At 38.6% G+C, this 22,035-nt stretch overlaps 1 protein-coding gene across 6 annotated transcripts in view; it reads right to left on the bottom strand.

Moving 5' to 3' along the window:
- Positions 1–8,563: 8,563 nt before the first annotated feature.
- The window catches only part of KLHL13 (kelch like family member 13), a 118,931-nt gene continuing 105,459 nt past the window's right edge, over positions 8,564–22,035 (bottom strand). For all 6 annotated transcript variants that reach the window (XM_084639677.1, XM_084639674.1, XM_084639676.1 and 3 more), the window contains 2 exons: positions 16,120–16,233; positions 8,564–10,168 (listed from right to left, as the gene is read on the bottom strand). In XM_084639677.1, the coding sequence (XP_084495803.1) occupies positions 9,681–10,168; positions 16,120–16,233 (602 nt within the window). In that variant the 3' untranslated portion in view covers positions 8,564–9,680. The remainder of the gene's footprint in view (positions 10,169–16,119; positions 16,234–22,035) is intronic.

The raw sequence follows: 22,035 nt of genomic DNA, 5'->3' as shown, positions 1-22,035 counted from the left end.
AGAACATGGAGTAGGCTGTCTACAGTCCTCTGAAGCTGCCATTTCATCTGCTTCCATACTGGTGTATTGCATGTGTTAATGAAGTGGCAGCCTGTCTCAGCTGCCATATGGCATGTGTCATCACTGATCCGTGATGGAGCTTCATGGAAGTTTTGTCTAGTTAGACAAACTCCAAATAGCTAGCATACTTGGGGGAAAAGACAAATGCATTTCCATAAGGGTAGCTGGGTTTCCTGTTGTAGTAGTCTCATGCAAGACGTGTATTGACTGCATGTCCTTTCATCGAATACAGTACTTGGGTAAGACCAACAACTGGTCTTAATTTGGAATTGGTTAAAAAAAATGAGGGTGTGAGAGAAGTGTCTGGAGTAATTCATATAAACTACTTGAGTGAGATGTTTAAGGAGGTAATAGAGAATGGTAAAGAATAAAACAAAAATTGATGATAGGAAAATGTCAAAATTCAGAATTTATCTCCCATCAAGGAAAGCGCCTTTTCTGCTCTTTATTTAAAGAAAATTCCTAGCTCAAATTTGGCACTCTCTGTCTGGGGAAGGAGTCAAATTATGTCTATGAGAGATCAGGTAGATGAAATAAACTTGTTTTATTTTGACTGGTAATAGGAAGTTAATAGCTCTTCCCTCTTCTTAGTGTCTACACTATGGTCCTTGTTCATACCACTTTTAGAACTGAGTTACACAAAGATGAAAATGTAAACAGCCTCAGCTGGCAGTGTGGTTTAATGCACAAACGCTTACTGCATTGACCTTCAGCTTCCTGATGCTATCAGCCAGAGTCTCAGCTGGGGAATAGAAAGTTACATGACTCTGTCATTGGCATTAGGATGTTCTTCTTGCTGATGGAGAGGAAGATTGTCCCAGAGGCAGGCGTACGGAGATGGAATTTCAGTTTTCCTGCCTAATTGGTAAATGCTGTTATTCTAAAACATGCAACAGCAAGCCACAGCTCTTGGAGGAATTCAAAGATGGCGTTTGCACTCTCAGCACTATGTTACTGCCAGCCAAACAGAGACCTTTAAGTTATTAAAGAAGATACATTTAACAGCTGTAGAAACATCATAAAATTGCCCCAACCTTCCCAACTGCTGACAGAATTTATGCACTGATAAAGGCTACATTAAAAACTGCCCCATCACTTCACTGTGGCAAGGAAAAAAATAGAAAGAAACCTCCATGTCTTTAAAAATACTGTCCAGAAAGTATTCTTAAATGTGGCTCTCAGTAGTTTTAATCACAAAGGGAGCACATGGCTTTGACTGATGATGCCTTGTTACGCTGAGTCTTCTTGAACAAATAAAATTACACAAAACATATAACTGGAAAAACAGGTGTTGCTTCTGCCTGCAAGCACTTGTCAGACGCTTCTGACTACATTCTTGTCAAGGAATTTAATAGTCTGGCGTATTGACCTTGACGTCATCTACCTTGGCTCTTATAGCTACAGGCTCTGTGCCAGCACTGAGATATTTGCTAAAATGTTTTTATTTACAGCAATGATCAAATTTAATTTACGAATAGCCTTCACTCAAGACAAAGACTAGTAGGGGAAACAAACTCCCCCGACCCTTTCTATAGGGTCAATCCTGCAAATCAAGATGTTGATTTGATTTTGCTGCTACCAAGGTGCCCCTTTGATTTTCCATCCAAGTTAAGCTAAGCTCCCCCTGCCCCTGAAACAGACTTTTCAGGAACAGGAGGCTTCACCTTAGGGGTTGGAAGAGAGTGCACTTCATGTCTTTTTCTTGATACTTGCTGGGATAATGTTAGTAATGGTTTAAATGCCTAAGGAATCTCTATGGCACGATGGAAGACCTTATCAGCAGATAACGAGTATGTTACATCTGGGATGATGCACCAGAAGTGGGATTGGCTTTAAATGCTTTTAAAAGGATGGCTATGATCAGCAAGTTGGAGCAAGGCTTTAATAAATGAAACATTTCTGCAGCTCTACATCTGGTAAGGCGGCACACGTCTGGATTAGAGTGCAAAAGCTTGTTTTCCTCTGATGTTTTGACACAAGATTGATTAACCAAAATGGCAGGAAAACCAAACACCAACGCTTCCTCCTCCAAGTTTTCATGCAGGCATAGCTGTGAGAAGGAAGCAATGCTATTCCAGGAGGCAGCAACCAGGTGAGAAGTGCTGCCTTCTGAAGAGATTTAGAACATTTGCCCCTTCCCTACAAGATGATTTGGGAGCAGGGGGACACAGCCTCCTCTGACATTCCACGGCTAATTGGAAAGGTGCCGCCTTCTACAACAGACTCCAAACCTGAGCAAAGTACTGTATCAGAAATACAAATCTTAGATATTTATATAGTGCCCATTGCCACAGTAACTAGTTGCTAAGACGAGAAAGAAAAAAATGCATCTTAGGTATAGAAATTAAAATGGCAGAATACAAGATAAATATTTCACTTTAAAACCACAACTAAATGAAATGCAGTATTTGAATAATTACTGGAAACAAGGAGATGTGTAACCTCATTCAGTAGAAATTCACAGGAGCCCAGAGGAAACGGCCCCTGCCAGTAAACACAGCCCATCCTGCAAGAACTGTGAAGGATGAGAGGGCAGTGAGAGTTACATGAGCTTCCTGCAGCTGCACTGAGCACCACTGGAAACACAGCTGTAAATACAGGTCAAGAAATAGTGTGTGTGTGTGTGTGGTCATCTTTCTGTCTCACACTGGTTTGATAAGGTTTCAAAGCCAGTATACATTTGAGAGGCAAACTTCCACAGGTGCGTGTAATGCAAAAAAACTTGGATTTCCACTTGGACTCCAGTTTCCAGTACTATGTCATACCACATGGAGAACACCACAAAGATTGTTCCCCCCACCGCCTTGAGAGTTACAGACACTGAGAGAAGTCTTGGGCTCTAGATTCTTGTGTCATTTGTGTACTAGAGGGATAATTAAAAATAAAACCATTAAGAGGGATTAGTATTATATAACACATGGAAAACGTAAGTTGACTAGACTTGCATTGCAGTTACTCAGTTATTTCATTGATTTATTAACCAGACTACAACCTATCAGTCCTATATACAGGAGAACCTCTGAGTTACGAGCACCAGAATTATGAACTGACCAGTCAACCACCCACCTCATTTGGAACCAGAAGTACACGATAAGGAGGCACCAGTACGTGCACGCACGCACACACACGCAGATACAGCACTGCGTTAAACTGACACTACTAAAAAATGGGAAAGCAGCATTTTTCTTCTGCATAGTAAAGTTTCAAAGCTATATTAAGTCAATGTACAGTTGTAAACTTTTGAAAGAACAACCGTAATTGTTTTTCAGATTTACGAACAACCTCCATTCCCGAGATGTTCGTAACTCTGAGGTTCTACTGTAAAGCAGGAAGTAGGAAGAATGCAAGCTGGGACTTGGGAGACCTGGGTTCAATTCTCTGCTCTGCCACAGACTTCCTGGGTGACCTTGGGCAAGTCACCTAGTCTGAATTTCCTATCTGTCAAATGGGGATACTACTACTTCCCTTTCCCCATGCCATGGGGAAAAATACATCACTACAGTAATATAGTCCTATTAGTAGAGATCTAGATAGATAAGATCATGTATGTAAGCCTCTATATGTAGTAAACTTTCACACTGGGATTTTGAAGATAGAAAAAGTTATGAGTTATCAGTTTTAAAATGTGAACTGATGTAATAAACAGCATAGCATTAAACTTAGCTAAACATTACTTCAAACTCGGTATCAAACCTGCTCGGTTATGGCATGCCCACAGGATATTTTAAATAACCACATCTTAAAGAGGCATCTTTCCCACTCTACACTCATTGGCCAAGATTTTTCAGAAGTAATTAATGATTTTGGTGGCCCACCTGAGACAGCTCAAAGGGGGACTGATGTTTACAAAGCCCAAGGGAACACCTCCCTCTGAGATGTCAGGCACCTCTAAGGTGTCTCAAGTTGGGCATCCAAAATCACTAATGCTTGTGAATATCTTGGCCGTGATGGTCATCATCATCATCTGTTAACTGAAGAGGAATGCTTCTGGAGTGTCTTAAGCGTTCCTTTTATCAACAATACACATTCAGCAAGGACTCTTTTCCAAAGACAATCTTGGCTTCACAGTTTAAATTCAGTGCTTCAGAGTGCTTAACCAAAGAAACCATCACTAGAATACACTGCAGAAACCGGTCTTTGGAGTTTGTAGATACATGAATGCTCTGGCAACCTCTGGATCAGGAAGGACCAGTTGTAGTTTCCAGTCCAACCACAGATGGAAAAAAGGCATTACCCAATTCATGGCTGAAATCCAAAAAACAAAAAGGCAGCAACAGGTTCAATATGCCCCCCATGGTCAAGAACCATAGCAGCCAAGATCAGCCCTACTTCTAATAAACGGGCAAATTCCATTCAGACCTGCACTGCAGTTTGACAGCGAGTCTCTCAGCTCGGGTACAAAGACATGTCCTAGCTCTGTTTGAGCTAGCGTGCTAAAACAGCAGTGTTGATGTTGCAGCCTGGGCTAGGATCCAAAAGTATAAGCCCACCAGAGTCCATACTTGGGTGGCTAGCCCGTGTCACCACCCAGTGTTGCAAAAGTTCACACTGTTATTGTTAGCATGCTAGCTCAAGTAGAGCTAGCCTGTGTCTGTCTTCCAGGGCTGAGAGGCATGCCCCCAGATGAAGTACCGATAAACCTCTACAGCAGCACCTTTCCCAGGCTATATGAACTTGCATCCCCTGAAAACATGCAAACAGCCTAGTTATCTAAACACTTCAGAAGGGCACTTGTGCCACTGGTTGCCTTAATTCTTTCCTAATATCTAACAGGGAGCATCTTTACAAACAGAAGAAACTAGGCAAAACATTTTGTTGAAGATGGAAACTTGAGGCTACTGTGGTATTTTCCATGGTACACCAGAAATAGTGAGTATAGTGGAAGACAAAGGGAAGAGACTGAGGATGGGGACTGCAAAATAAGGTACTAAGTTCACTTCACCCTGTTGATGGATGAAATAAACCAAAAATATCACCCCAATAAATAATCACCTGCTTTGTGTCCTTCTCTGGAGGACTCAAGGCAGCTTACAACCATTAGGCCTCACCAGACCCCAGTGAGTAGGCTGACATGATCCCTAACTTGCAGCAGGGGTAAAGATGTACCAGGTAAATGCCAAAAGTCACATGATGAGTCAGTGGCAGCCAAGCAGAAAAGGTCTGATTCCCAGACCAGGCTCACTTTTCCATCTGGTTCTGCAGTACTGACATGAGTAAGAGGAAACAAAAACTTATTTTTGTCATCAAGCAAAGCGGATATAACTGTTCACGCCACAGATTTTCTCTTAAGTATAAAAATGTTGTATTTTTACATAGACTTTCTGACCACAGGTAGACTTTAAGAACTTTCATTCTCTTGCGGCTAAGTGGAAACTATGATTAACTACACAGTACTTAAGTAAAAAGAAAAGAACAGCTGTAAAGTGCTCTGAAAATGTAAAGCCCTATACACAGCGGGTCTGATTCTAGCATGGATGCTACACCTCTGCAAAGTGGGTAGCATACTACATTCACTTTGCATAGGCATGATTGACTATGCAAGGTGCAAGCCAGTGGAGTACAAGACTCAGGGTACGTCTTCGATCTATCAGGGATAGACACGATAAATCGATCCCTGAATCAACGCCTGACTCCACCTTGGCAGGAGGAATAAGCGGAGTCGACAGGGGAGCCGCTGCGGTCGACTCGCTGCCGTGAAGACGGCCAGGTAAGTCGAACTAAGATACTAAGTTGCGTATCTTAGTTTGAACCCCCCACTAGTGTAGCCCAGGCCTCCGTATTTTTCCTGCAGTAAGATAAGCATATATCTACTTTTCCAGAAACACTCTCAGCAATGTTGAATCAAGACGACTTGTCTTACATAGCTAACTTCCAAGTGTCTGAAAGTTGTGCTATGATCAGATTAATTAACTTTCCAAGTTTATTCCTAGGAAAACAGTGAGTTGTTACTTATCAGTAATGGTGCATTTTGCCCTTCAGTCCTTCCTAAATTAGGCAAGTCATTACATTTTTACAAATTTTGGTGCACCTTCCAGAAACGAAAGAACAGAAGTGTTAAGAGAACTATAAACATACGTGAGTTCAGTCTTAACTCAGAAACAAGGTCGACAGTAGTTTGGATACAGATTAATCTCTCCAAGCAAAGGACATTTCTCACATGAAACCAGTCGTTAGGCTAGAACAAAGAAGACATCAGTGGAATAGGGGATGACTATTTAGAATAAGATGGGAAGGAGGGGCTACAATAAGACAACTAGTGAGCAAACATCTTCAAAAAGAACTTTAAACTGTAAAGACAGTACAGCAACACCACAATTTATCCAAAGCAACAAATGAAATCCGGAATGGCTTTGGGACAATGTATACTGCATTGAAGCAGTCAAGCCTGGAACTCAAACATGTGGCTTCTGAGAGGCTTGCAACAGTCTCCCGACCAGCTGTAAATGGACAAAAGCAGCAGCTGCTAGGAATGCTGTTTGGGAACCAAGACAGGAGTCCAGATCAACACTGAGATTACAAACTGCCTTAACGGTTGGAAGACAGACACCTCTGGCCTTTGGGTATTCGAGATTACCATGGCTCTTCCAGCTGTCCCCTTAACATCCCTTGCATCCAACTCAGGGTAAGCATCAACTTTGCATTCAATTACCATTCCCTCTTTGGTACTGCGACAACTAGATGATGTTACTATCAACAATTGATGTAAAGGACTTGGGCCATCACCTGTGTACTGCGAGCATTTAATGCCATGATAGCTCACAATCTTGCCACAAAAGCAATCTTGTTAAAAGTGGAGGGTGAATATCCTTCTCCTGGAAGCAGCTTTCCATAATTCCTTCTAGATTCACAGACTGAGGTTCTCTCAGGCTATCATGAAAAGAGATGCAGTCAGTGTCAAGCTATTCAACAGCGTACCACAAAAGAAAAACAATTTGCCATCTCTATTGAGTCTTTGAGATTTACTCTTAAGTCCTGGTGAACTGATCTGAAATAATTTCATTGTGTGGTAGAATTCTTTAGCCATAAAAATAACAGGAAAAAAATTCAAAAGGAGAAGCATTTTATTTAAGGACAAATCTAATCCATTATCCCATATACATCCAGTGTTGGTGCAGAAATTCAACACAAGCACGTTGCATTTAAGGATTATAGCTAACAGTTTGTCATTAAAAAGAATCCCTAAAGCTGAAAGAGTTGCTATGTTCCAGTTACCTGCTCTCCGACAGGGAAGCTGCTAGACTTCCTCTTCTAATCTTCAGAAAGGTATCTCCAAAGGGTCTTTCCACCATCAGCATCTTCAGAGTGCAGACCATCAGGGCTAAGATCCACTTTCAAGAAGTGGACCCTAAGGATTCAGAAACCAAAACCATACTTGAATCATCCAAAATGAGTTGCTGTTTCTCTTTCTAGGAGGAGGATTTCTTTTCTAGTTGAAAAATAAAGTAAGTATGATACAGGCCTCTGGGTTTTATGTTCACAATAGTTCACTAGAGGTGGCATTTAAGCTAAAAATAGGTAAAGTGTATGTTAAATACCTGCATTAGTGACAGCAATATTTGCTCATCTTCTGTTTCCTATGAGTGGAACAAAATATTTTACCTAGAATACTCATTTGATCTTGAATAGGTCAAATATTTCCCAAGAACATTCCATCTTTCATTTCCATACAGGATAACTTGTGGTAACTCAACATAAGTAGCCCAGAGTTAGAAAATGTTTTGAGGAAGAACCACTTTGCTTTTAAGCAAAATAATGTTAAAATATGAAACCTGTGATAAAAGTACATTTGAAAAATGAGTGAAGGACACTTGACCAATTAAATTCCATCAGAGAAAAACAAACACCAGCAGTTAGAAGATTTGGGGTTCAAACCCAATATTGTTATAGTGGAAAAACATGGAAAAGAATACTTATGCTGAGAGCATGCTACTAAGATTTATATTGTAACTGGTAATAGATACCATAATAAAATAACAAATAATGTAAACACCCATCTCCAGATGTCTGCAAAAGCCACCATGATTGCTAGCAATTAGTACAAATTTTTGTGCTTTTTATGATGGAAAGCCAAAAATAATGAGGATTTTGCGTTCAGACAATCAAAACTGACTAACATTTGTTATTATTTGCCCTGCATTTTAAATTTAATTTGATTTAAAACCAGAACTTAAAAAAAAAAACATATTCAGAAGCAAATTACTGTGTTGGAACCGATAAAGATTACTGTGTAGTACATTTGTACTGCTTAACATTTACATATTAGCTCACTCTATGCACAATTGTTCAGACATTTCCACATTTTCAGTCCTTAAAATTACAATAGACAAGTATGGCCAAAATAGTGCCTTGAAAGTAGGTCAAAGTACCCATTTGAGACCACTTGTGCATTGGTTTCCTAGCAAGTTAATCTACCCACACATATATATGCAATGTGTATCCCTGGTAACAGTGAGCAGAAGAAGAAAATCAAAGCAACATTAATGAGGTATCTTAGGCTGAATAATTGCAGTTAAAAGTTTTATTGAACAAAAGAAGGTAAAACATGGTAGTCTGAGTTCACTGAGCAAAAAGCAGCTCTCCTGCTGAAGCTGCACTTTGTGCTAAATAACCTTATTAACTGAGACTATACAAAGGACATGTAATATGTAAGTTATCTCAACAGCGAAGGAGAAAAATTAGATTAAATTTGATCTGAAGGAACAATTTGGACAAATTTAGTGGCTTGAATTAACATTCCTAGCCCTTATCTACATAACTCAATACAGGCATACAACAGGTCATACAACTGTACTGAATTCCAATTTATTAATAGCTTATGCTCCCTTACAAACGGAAGCTGATTACTGGGTGTGTGGGGGAGGGGAAAGAGACCAAAAATTAAAAAGCCCAAACATTTTAAGTCTTCTGTTTGAAGTGTCACTTAATTGAGTCAGGGAAAACCCCCTCAATATATGCTATTAAAAAAACCCCAGCCTACACAGGGTCCACCTGTTGCATAATATTAATATTTTTTAAATTATTATTTGATTTCTCCTGTCTGCCTAAGAAACTCCATATGCTCTTAAAGCACCCACCCAGTTGGGCAGGTAAAGAGATGTGTCAAAAATACTCTGTGAAAAGAGGGAGGTAGCTCAGGCCTGCTGGCAACCTTTTGTCATAGTTCACATGGGTGCAGGCCGCCTCCCTTTAAAATCTGCAATCAAAGATGAAAGGAAGAAAGACTTTCAAATATGAAGGTTAGTGAACATAATTACACGTTCACTATGACCCCTTCCAATTTGATTTATTGGGCTTCCTAATGTAAGTTGTAAGGTACCTCACACCCAATACACAACATTAAAAACGTACCTAATTCATATATTTTATAGACAATATCTTGTTTCTCACTTTTAAAGATTTGGCTCTGTTGAGTACATTTTTCCATAATCTTTGCTAACCACTCGATAAACATTCTAGGCCAAACAAACAGCACAAGTAATGTCAAAGTCTTTTTTTTTTCTCCCTCAGTAACTGTACCAATTGCTGTAGGCTAAGCCTAACAGATACTACTGAAGAAAAATGAGACACTCCATGATGCAGTGCAAAGGTATTACCACAACACCGTAAGTCAAAGGATTTTTTTAAGGTGCCGACAGAGGTGACTCTCTAGAAGGTGACCCTGTGTTGTCTTCTGGTGGGAAAACTGTAAGAGTGCAGGCTCGAATGCCACCAAGTGATTCTGGGAGGTCAAAGACCTTATGCCACTCATCCTTTTCCGGGTCATATTTCTGGACTATTTCCACCATACAACGATTATTCCAAGAGTACCCTCCAACAACGTAGATTTTATTTTCAAAGACAGCAACCCCAACATCACTTTGCCCACGTAACATAGCAGCAATTGGAGTCCACTGGTCTAGGGTGGGTGAATAATATTCACAGCTTAGAACATCATCGTAATCACTTGTTCCTCTAAAGTGATTTCCGCCAATAACATAAAGCTTGTCTCCAACAGTACACATGCAGTGCAGACCTCTAACTGTTGTCATTGGAGCTTTCTGAGTCCATTTGTCTGTGTCGGGGTCAAAGCACATAAGTTCTTTTTGGAAAGTATCATGGGTAATTCCGCCTATAGAAAGAAAGAAAATCAAAGTAATATTGACCCTGGAATAAACAAGTCATAGCAAAAATGTAACAGTATTTCAACAAATTCTAGAAGATCCCCAAGGACAGTGGCTCTCTACCTTTCCACACTACTGTGCCTCTTTCAGGGGGCTGATTTGTCTTGCATACCCCAAGTTTCACTTCACTTACAAACTACATGCTTATAAAATCAGACATAAAAATACAGAAGTGTCACAGCACAGTTACTGAAAAATTGCTTACTTTCTCATTTTTACCATATATTTATAAAATAAATCAATTGGAATATAAATACTGTACTTACATTTCAGTGTATCCTAGATACAGCAGTATAAACAAGTCATTGTCTGGATGAAATTTTAGTTTGTACTGACTTAGCTAGTGCTTTTTACGTAACCTGTTGTAAAAATATCTAGATGACTTGATGTACCCCCTGGAAGACCTCTGCGAACCCCCAGGGGTACACGTACTCCTGGTTGAGAACCACTGCTCAAGGATATAGATACGGGAGACCAGAACCGTTTGTGTTGAGCACACGCATCTCCACACCATGGCACCTGCATTAGTAGGGAAACTCGGAGTGTGGCCCCCCCGGGAATTCTGGGGAATGGCTCAATCAACAAGATAACATAGTCCCAGGCTGTATTCTCTTTTCTGAGTAAGCTCCATGTAGCCATAGATGGTGCATCTCCCTTGGCTCCATCTACATCCTGTCCATTCCTCATTACAGATTACCCAGTTTCTACCTCTTTGCCAACACAGAACTTGGACTATGTGAAGAGGATTCTGCTGAGTCCTGAAGAGGGGAGAGTACTGTTCCTGAGAAAGCAGCTGAGCCCGCCCTCTGAACTGAACTGGTGAGATATACTTGTGCAAAGGTTCCCCTCTAGTTGTGGATTTGAGAGAGGCAACTCTGCTCTCTGACTAATTCTCCATTGTTTATATGAATCTTTTAAAAAAAGAGAAAATAGTTGCACTCCTTTCCCATTTGAAACTTTCTGATTTGGCAAACTTTTCCCCACTTTCATTTAACTCAAGAGCCTGAAATTAAAGAACCAGCAACAGTTCTGAGAAAAGTGAGCACACTGTCCCTGCTCATGGTCCCAATCTGACAGACTACTGTTTAAAAAGAACAGGGGTACTTGTGGCACCTTAGAGACTAATAAATTTATTAGACCATAAGCTTTCGTGGGCTACAGCCCACCTCATCGGATGCATAGAATGGAACATATAGTAAGATATATATATATATACACATACAGATAAGTTGGAAGTTGCCATACAAACTGAGAGGCTAATTAGTTAAGATGAGCTATTATCAGCAGGAGAAAAAAAAAAGTTTCCTCTTAATCCTCTTCAAATGTTTTTCTCCTGCTGATAATAGCTCATCTTAACTAATTAGCCTCTCACAGTCTGTATGGCAACTTCCAAGAGAGTGAGTGAGTGAGAGAGAGATTATATGTTCCATTTTATGCATCCGATGAAGTGAGCTGTAGCCCACAAAAGCTTATGCTCTAATAAATTTGTTAGTCTCTAAGGTGCCACAAGAACTCCTTTTCTTATTGCAGATACCAACTAACACGGCTGCTACTATGAAATCAGACTACTATTTAGCATCCCTTTTACCGGCTCTCTAGTGACAGGCAATTGTCCAAGTGTGAGTAAGCTACTTCTGAAGAGCATCTCTGTCAAGAGCATATCAGAGGGACTCTGACATCAGCTGAGGAACCAGAAGTGGTGGCTTTGAGTGAAATGAACAGTGCTGCCTGGGGAAGGATTTTTGTTCCATTTGACCCATTTCCAAGCAGCACTTACTCACTTTCAAGTCGCGTCACTACTGCCACTTCAGCTGATGCTGAACAGCAAACTTTGACATCCCTTCAAACAGCGCAAATTTCAGAGGCCACTTACCTACTTCTCAGATCGCTTCCTACAAACGAAAGCATAAAATGGGACAGTCACATAAGTTTGTAAACTTTAGTAGTTGGCCAGTGACCCTGAGTGCGTAACCTCATGCTTCCTTAGACATAGCTGCTCTTTAACATAGTACCTTTTCTTTAACCACCGGCATTAGAGAGGGCTAACAATGTCTGTAGAGTTACAGGAACATGCCTTGATAGCAAGATTTTTCCTCCCTCTATTTAGTGATAATCTCCATCAATGGCTCCAACAACAAATGCACCATAAAGAAAATAAGCAACAGGGAGTTAAATGAGGGACAGCTTATATGGGAATATAGACCCTTATATAAAAAGTAGGGGTTTATATTTCAAATGGGCTTCTTCTTGATAAGCTATAAAGTAATTTTTCTATGTAAAAACGAAGAGTTCAGAAAGTAAGCTCTTTGACCAATAGCCTAGTGCTGGAATGGAAGGTCAAAAAGAATGAGGGAAGAAGAAATTAAAGATGATGAAACTGATAATAAATTTGAATTTATTTTTAATTTTGCTGATGAATGATTTTGGAGGGACTGGTTTTATTACTAGGATTTTTTCCAATAAGCTATTTTTATAGAATTTCATATTGAACTTACTGTAAACTGGGGATTTAATGTCACCTTAAGACCTTTCACCCACATAAGATCATGCCAGCTTCCTAAAAAGAGATTTAATGTACGAGATATTTTTTATACTTGGAGGGTGGGGGGAGGAGATCACAGACTCAGTTTCTCAGGTATGCAAAACACTGACTAGTTCTTAAATGGCTGATTTAAGTAGGACTTTTCCATATTGACGCTTTCCCTGACCAAATTTGCTCCTGATTGGACCAAGCTACATGGCTCCATGTAGGTAGTTAAGGCTGAGTAGCTAAGGTCACAGACTCAGAATTAAGGTCACAGACTCAGAATCAAGGGTAAGGCCAAGAAGCCTTGCCGTTTTGGGTCACTAAGTCATCTGAGAGAAGACTGACCTGCCAAAATCCCCAATATTGATAATCTTGAAGAGAGGAAGTCACATCAACTACAAAGCCATTACAGCCTTCTCTAGTCTTCACCTGTACCTGAAGGAATCCCACAAGCAACAAGTGCTGTGCCAGCAGATCACCACCATCTGACTCCTTGACTACAGTTCCAAACTCTAGGAGACAGAGAGCTGAAGAGTCTGTATAGCCCTTGCTATTCTAAATAGAATTTTTTCTTTTTGGGTTTTTGTCTTGTTTTTAACCTTTTTATGTTTAGGGCATGGAAGTGAAACCGGGGCTGCACTCATGAAGGCCAGACAGGGACGGAGCCTGAAAGAAAATTTCCCCAGGTATAATCAGCTCTAAATGTCTCAGAGACACTCATTAGGGTATGTTGTGTGTCCTATGTTTAATAGAACTGAAAGAATTGAGATTGTCACTGACATTTTCAGGAAAATAAGAGTTGTTAAACAATGGCTTATCAAGAACTTCCTGTTACAGTCTGTATTATACCATCTCTGGGGAGGAAGGGTTAGCCATCACACTGAAATCCAAGGAGTAAGCTCTATAATTGGCTTTGAGGTTGTCCAGACAGATAATAATTTGGCTTTAGTATTAAGCAATTATAGATTTGACTCCCTCTGGTCAAAATTCCTTAGATGGGAATTATAACAATACGGACAGGCACCTTCTTAAAATCTGTAAAAAGACTGATTATTTTTCGCATTAATTTGATGATTTAATATTGAGTCTAACATGTTCGATTTGCCCTTTATTTGACAGTTGTAGTACTTTACTGTTAGTTAAGTTTAATATTAATAGTAGGTTGAGCTTTGGTGATCTGGTTTTTTTAATTTTTGTTTTAATAAAATTTATAAAAAGTCAAATTTCTTTCAACAAGCAACATATGCCCAGAACCTTTGAGGCCTGTGTGCCGACTAGTTGGTCAACCTACAAGCCTGACCAGCTCCTCCTAACTGGCCTTCAGTTCTCACGCTTTCCCAAGGCCATATTAAGAAAATGGCAGAGCAGACACGAGAGCCCAAGTCTCCCAGCTCCCAGTAGTGTACTCTGACTCCAAGATCAAGTTGCTCCCTACGGCATGCAGATTTCAGGTGAGGTTAGAGAAAGCAGCTACACTAATTTCAGCCATCACAGATGTGTTCAAGATGGCATTGTTTCTGACAATTATACAACTACCTGTTTAACTGTAGGAGATCGCTATAAAACAAGACTTTTTCAGAAGACAGGCATAAGTCTAAGTGATTTGACCTAAAAACTGTAATGCTTTGATTATCACAGGATTTGCAGAATCCTTGACTTCTGTAAAAGCCATTTAAAAAAGCCCTTAAGAGCTCTTTGGAAAGGAAGCAAGCAAAGAAACAAAAAGAGGATTAATGAGCTGCTTAAGCCACCTAATGGCAGCCACCACTATGAGTGCTTGGCAGTCTGTCAGATGATAAAAACCTGAACAAGAGAACATTCTACTGAGAGACTGTCTAGGTATTGACATTGTTTTCATCACTAAGGTAATAGCACCCGTAAGGGTGTCTATATGGACAGACAGAGAAAACCTGTGGGGAATACAAAGAGCAAGGTGAGAAGCTGCAGCAGGGACTGTAAGCTCACTAATAATTTAAAGATACGTAGATAGAAAATAAATTAGAAAGGGAGGAATCTAACTTTAAAACAACTTTTGCAACATGACAAATCCCTGATTTTATCTAAAATGTAACATGTAAAAAAATACAGATCCCTTCTGATGAGAAATCCATCTACTAAAACCACCCTATCATGCCTGGCTTCAAACTGTATCTAATAAACCAATGTCATAGAATATTTGCATTTGAGTTCTTAAAGGAGGGCAAACAGAATTCTTAGAGTGGTTGTAAAATATACACTGGGTGCAATGCACTCATTTCAGCTGCACTATCGCTATAAAAAGGAAGTGTCCTTGTCTGAGGTCAGTGGAAATTCTGAGCCAAGTGTTATTTAGAACAAGCATGAGGCAAAAATGTGGGCATGGAGCCTACTAAATGCCACTACCCAGGGAAAGCATGTGAAATCAGAGTACATCAGGTGGGACCATTTATTGACTTGGCATGGAATTCCCCTCAAAGCAGAATAATTATATGGGAGATCAGAGAACTTTCTTTCTCAGGATAACTATGGATCCTGATTTGAACAGCATGCATTACATTATCGCCTTTCAGAGGCACAGGACCAATCAAAAGTTACAGCAACACAGAAGCAGTGAAAAGTAAAGACACCACTCACATACTGCAAAAAAGAACAGGAGTACTTGTGGCACCTTAGAGACTAACAAATTTATTAGAGCATAAGCTTTCGTGAGCTACAACTCACTTCATTGGATGCATAGAATGGAACATATAGTAAGATAGATTGTATCTTACCATATGTTCCATTCTGTGCATCCGATGAAGTGAGCTGAACCTCACGAAAGCTTATGCTCTAATAAATTTGTTAGTCTCTAAGGTGCCACAAGTACTCCTGTTCTTTTTGCGGATACAGACTAACATGACTGCTACTCTGAAACCACTCACATACTGTGGTTAACCTTAAAATCCTTCCAACTTTGTCTTACATAAGTAGATACTTTTATCTCAGTATTTGTAGTGTTATGTAACCTTTCCAATCCTTAGTGAGGTAACTACTTATCTAAGGGCAAAATGACAAATTCTGTTTGACAACTATGAGTGTTTGTGTTCATAAAAATGCAGCACCGAAGGTTAAGATGTACTAGTGAGCATTGCAAATTAGACAGGTTTAAAATAAGTATCTACCAACAGCGGTATTTTTATCTAAAATGGTTCTTTTAGAGATTTAGTAAGTGTGTGTTATTTGACTAACTTTGTATGAAGCTATGAATCACTGTTTGAAACATGCAGATGTTTTATATCTAAAGTAAGAATAATTCTTTTACTCTTCCTTCACCCACTGGAGTAAGAAAAAGTATGTAGCCAATATGCCTCATGTGTGGTGGGTTTTGTTCATAAACTTAAAAGAACGATTTACCTGAAATATACATTAATCCCCCATACACAGTTCCAGCATGACCATAGTGGGGCTCATTCATTTTTGCAACATAGCTCCATTCATTCATTCTTGGATTGTAACATTCCACTGTGGCTGTTAAACAAACAAAAGAGTGCTTGAATTTAGCATGGTAATTTGATTTTGAGTGCAGTAGTAGTGAAATTAATACATTCATAAATAGACAATACATCCATGAAAAATAGGTTATTAATATAAGAAAGTTTCAGAGATATGTTCAGTTACTCCGTGTAGTTAAAGATATCCTTGAATAGCCTATACGTTTTTTGTCCCACAGGTGCAGAAGAATAAACTCTTGCCCAATTGTTTCCCCTGGTTTGCATTCAATACAGTTGCTGCTTAGCCTGCCACAGCTTTCATTTATCTTGCTCTGCACACACTATGGTGTGCTCAAAAAAAGTGAAAATAAAATTAGGTAATTCTGCTTTTCTAATCCTCCTTCTCATACAACCTTTCCAGTGCCTGGTGAAACTGATATGGAGCAAACTTTAAACATGTTTAAGTGGATGAAAACATTAGGGAATCAGAAGGACCTGTGTTAGTCACATTTCTTTAAAAGTGTCCCACCCAGGCACATATGGATACAGACCCAGCTTGTGCTCTATCTACTGCATTAGAATCCCATTATGCCACTCACTCAAAGATTGCCTGAAAGGACACCTGGCATATGAATTCTTGATTTGGGAATGTGATACCACCTTTTGTAGTGACTGCTATTTACTACTTATACAGCACCACAGAAGTGCATGACACTTCACAAAAAAGAATACAGGTCTAACCCAAATTGCTTCCAGGATCCAAGCCTGCAAAGAAAACTATGTAGGGCCGTACTGGCTTAAAGGCAGCTCTGTGTGGGAACAGGACTCTGTTCATGCAATTTTGTTTGCAGGACTGAGGTAGATAAACAATGATTTAAGATGTTTTTAAAAATTTAAATAGGTTTATTTTTAAAAATAAAATGTAATTAAAATGATGACCTGTGTTAAGGCCTAAACTTAATAAAATATAGTAAGATAATTTAAATAAAAATAATATTCAAGGAGTACATGCTTGCTGCTGAAGTTTTAAAGAAACTTCAAACCACTGAACTGGTGGAAGTCAATGGTCAAACACCTGGAACCAGAGACTGTTGAAGCGACAAATCAGCTTTTGATAGCTTCCGCAGTTGCAGAGAAAATATTTCACTCATCTCAGTTTATTCAACTAGTTCAGTTAAATTATTTGTTCAGAGTTGGGAAACCAACTGAAAAAGCATGAAAGCTTATTTTCCTGTTACTATCTATGAATAAAAATGAGGTGAGAGAGGATGAGATCTACTAGATCTAAAATATTTAATGACATGGTGACCAGAAACAAATCACATCAATTCACTAATTATTAATACTTTCCTTGTTTAATAAATCAGTTTTAAAGGCAAAACATGTTTTCATAAACTCACTTTTCTCCTTATGTATCCACGATATTTAAGATAATTTTATTTAAAACTAATAAACTACTTTATTCTTTTTGTGCATTTTAATTGAATTTTAATTTCCATCCAAATGCAGTTTGACACAAATCACAAGTAAATACTTAATCATCTAGGAAATAAGAAATGCATCATTCACTATTTTCTAACAGAGCAAAAATTAAGGATCTGAATAAGTATATGCCAAGTTATACAACTGCTATAGTTTATCCTCCTGGTTAACAAAAAGTAGTACCAAATTAAAAACAATGAGAATCAACCTCTCTTTAGACAAATAAGAAGTACAAATGAAAAACAAGATTAAAATTGATTACTGATATCAAGATTTCCTGCTGCTGAATTAAATCACTGATATAAATCAATCTGCCTTGTGGGGGACTAAGGGAATAGTCAAACTGTAAGAGAACAAGGGTGAAAATACAAACATTTGGTTGCTCGTGAAAATAATGCAGGCAACTGAGAACAGTCAATAATTTAAAAAGAAATCACAGTTTAAGTTTCCTTGGTGGAGAGGTTAGAGGAGGTACTTGGAAACAGGATGGGGTCAGAAAGGGAGTTCCAGATTTAGGGGCCTTATGAAAGGCACAGACATGGTCCTGGGAAAAGGATATGAATGAGGTATTCAGAATAGTAGCTTAAGAGGAGATGTGGCCAGAGACTTAAGAGGGAGCAATAATAGTTTGACTACAATGCATGGTGTAGCAACCCATAATGTTAAAGCTGCTGTTGTCTTGAAAGCAAATTAAACCTCTTAATTTTAAATAATCAAGTCAGGTTAGCAAACTCTGTTTTCAGAGAACTGAATCACATTTCATACACACTGACTATAAACGTCTTCCGTTTTCAGAGATTAAATATTACCATAGGACTTGCTTTTATTCAGTCTTAGACAAGTACTGAAACTCCCAAACTGGTGTGATGGGCCAGGGTTAATTTTAAAGTCTGTCATCTCAAACCATCAGCATGACACACAAATACATAAAATTGAAAGGCTGAGAATCTTGACATTCTAAAGATATGACAGTTGCAGTGCTGGCAGGAATCTATTGTGTGACTCGGTACGTCATTACCATGATACAAGGATTATAAAAGGACTATTTAATTTTTTTGGTTATTATTTTTAAAACAAGCACACAGGATATTTTCAATTGTCTGAAAAAATCCTTAGGGACAATCTCTAAGGACAAAATATAGCTGTGGCAGTAATTCTGAATTTGAGAGTACTTCCAAAGTGCACTTTAGCAAGGGGAATCTAGCAAAAAGGGGCATCTCTCACACACACACACACACACACACCCCTACCCACCAGTAAGCTCAGTACAGAGTGTAACTCCCTAAACAAAAATTCATCACTACCTCAGGACTAATGATACTTCCAATGACAATACCCTGAACAGTGTGTTGAACTGATTCAGCAGGAACTCAGAAGGAAAGTGCCAGCTACTAAATTACTCACACAAGTCCCTGTTTCCAGTTGCATCCTGGATTTTCCTTGGACATTTCTCATCCAAGTACTGTCCAAGTCAGCTCTGTATACTTTGTGAGGTCAGACAAGGCCACAGCACAAGAAGTCATTGCTGCAGGACATAAAAAAGACCAAACCCATCCCATTTCTTTCACAACAAGCTGCACACTTGATTTACAGGTATAATTTGTGAGCTAATTTAGTGTTTATGAAATTGAGGAAATACCAATAGTCTTGACCCTGAAATGCATCTGCTGTTTTAATACCAATCTCTTGAGTAGATGCTGCCAGTTGTGTCTGTTAAATGGACCAAAAGTATGGAACAAAATTAAGGTAAATAAGGTAAATATTATCAATTATGCTCTAGCATATCACAACTTATTAAAGTTGTGATAAACAATAGAATTATTAAGTGACTTTTGGGTTGGTTAAATAATATGTAGGTTAAGCCAAGTCTTTGAAAAACAAAACTTACCAATTATCAATGGATGCAGCAATACAAAATTTATATGCATGACACTAAAAAGAGGTCAGTGAAAAAATTGTTCATATCTGGAACCAAAACATTTTTGGTTCTCAATGTCTACATTTACTTTCTGCTACGGAGTTCCAAGTCTGGAACTGAAATACTGAAACTTCTTGGCTCGGACGTAGATAACTCTACCCCCTACCAATTGCTAGATAAACATCCTTCCGTTCCAATTTTGCCTGTTCTCCAAATGGAGGAACAGTTATCTTGCAGGGAGGATAAAAATCATTTTTTTAATTTTTTTTTTAATTTAAATCAGATTTTATTTACATTAAATGCAGGATTATTTTTAAAAACAGATTTACTTAAATTTAAATTTGAAGTTATGACAACATATATTAAGGCCTAAACTTACTCAAACCTATTAAAATAATTTAATTTACATTAAAAAAAATTAAAACAGTATATTTTTACAACCAGAGTTTTAAAGAAAATCAAAGTACTGGACTGGTGGAAGCCACTGGCTAAGCACATGGATCCAGTGTTTCCTGATATGCTAAATCCACTTTTGAGAGCAGTAACCTTGTCTGCAGGTTCAGGGAGAATATTTCCATTTCAGGTTTCAGAGTAACAGCCGTGTTAGTCTGTATTCGCAAAAAGAAAAGGAGGACTTGTGGCACTTTAGAGACTAAATAAATTGGTTAGTCTCTAAGGTGCCACAAGTACTCCTATTTCCATTTCAGTTGATTTAATTATTTCAGTTCAATTATTAGTTCATTCAAAGTTAAAGTTGAAAAAAGCAAAACAGCTTGTTTTCTTCTTCCAATCTATGATTTCTACTAGTTCTAAAATCTGGAAGGACATGATGACAAGAAACAATCATGTTGATTCACTCACTAACTGTAGATAATAGTTCCTTTACTTCATAAATAAGTTTTAAATGCAAAACATGTTTTGATAATTTTTGATCAACTTTTTTCTTATGTATCCAGGACATTTAAGGTAGTTTTATTTAACTAATTAAAAAATAAATAACTTTAAAATGCTGCTTTTTTGCATTTTTAAATTGTTCGAATTTCCATCCAAATAGATTTGACACATTGCACAAGTAAAAAATTAATCATCTAGTAAATAAGAAATGCATTATTCACGGTTTTCTAGCAAAATAAAAATGTAAAAATTAAGGATCTGACTAAATGAGAGTTAAGCTACATAAAGGCTCAAATAAAAGTGTATAGATATAGCGTGTCTTCATGTTTTAATGGCTACCAACCAATGAGAATTATCTTTCTTTAGGAAAATAAGTACAAATGCAAATTAATTAAAATTTTAATTAAATTAATTAATTTAATTAAATTAAAATCAACGATTTAAAATCAATCCACCCTGGTAGTTTGACTGTTTACTTCCTAGTAGTGGATCAACACCACCAATTTCATTAGCCCAGCAATGTGAACATATGGACAATATGTAAAGTTTTTTTCTGGCACTTCTTAGGAATCTGGGGAAAAAAAATCTTCAAAAAACAAAGCCAGTTCTAGTAAAATACTAAGCACACTATGGACTAAGTAGCCCCCCCAAAAAAGCCACAGAGGACTTAGCAGCAACCAAAAATTCAACATCACTATTTCCAAAACACCAGACAGCTGTTCATCCCACACCAACTGGAGGGAGGATCTACAGATGAGGACACAGACAAGTTAGGACAGGGGACAGCAGATACAGCATGCAGAAGCTAGTGTACAATATTATGGCTCATACAAAGTTATAAAACAATTGCCCGTTTGAGAACGGACTATTGTCAGTTCCAGAATCCTTACTTTTTGAACATCAGCTATGTAGCTGCAGTGTTCATTTTTTTAGATGATCACTACCAACCTGAAGATCATAATTCTGACTGAAAATCTTGTGGATGCTACACTCACAACTAAAAGAAGTTAGCTATTTTTCATGATACTTCGAAAGGCACACCTGGAGCAGTCCCAAATTATGCAACTCTGCTTGTATTTTCACACGGCCACCTGTGTTATTGTTTGTGGAGCACGCAGACATTTATCAATTTTGTCCCAATAACTTCTAATGAGTCTTGAGATGTATTACCATTGTTTACTTGTATTATAGGAGCACCCAGAGCATGTATACAGTGCATCTGGGAGTGTACACATTGCAGCTCAGGCTACAGCTCTTACTCTCAGGTCTAGGGGGCTGGGGTGAGCCTAAGCCCTGGGCTACACTAGTGGGTAGGGAGTCGATGTAAGGTACGCAACTTCAGCTACGAGAATAGCATAGCTGAAGTTGACGTACCTAGATTAATTTACTGTGGCGTCTTCACAGCAGTGAGCCGACTGCCGCAGCTCCCCCGTCGACTCTGCTTGCGCCTCTCGCAGTGCTGGAGTTCCAGAGTCGACAGGAGAGCGCTCAGGGATCGATTTATCGCGTGTAGACTAGAAGTGATAAATCGACCCGATATATCGA

The sequence above is a fragment of the Lepidochelys olivacea genome, assembly GCF_965140295.1.
Source record: "Lepidochelys olivacea isolate rLepOli2 genome assembly, chromosome: 9".
Classification (NCBI taxonomy): domain Eukaryota; kingdom Metazoa; phylum Chordata; order Testudines; family Cheloniidae; genus Lepidochelys; species Lepidochelys olivacea.
Note: the sequence above shows the minus strand (reverse complement) of the source record. Positions and strands in the feature narration are given on the sequence as shown.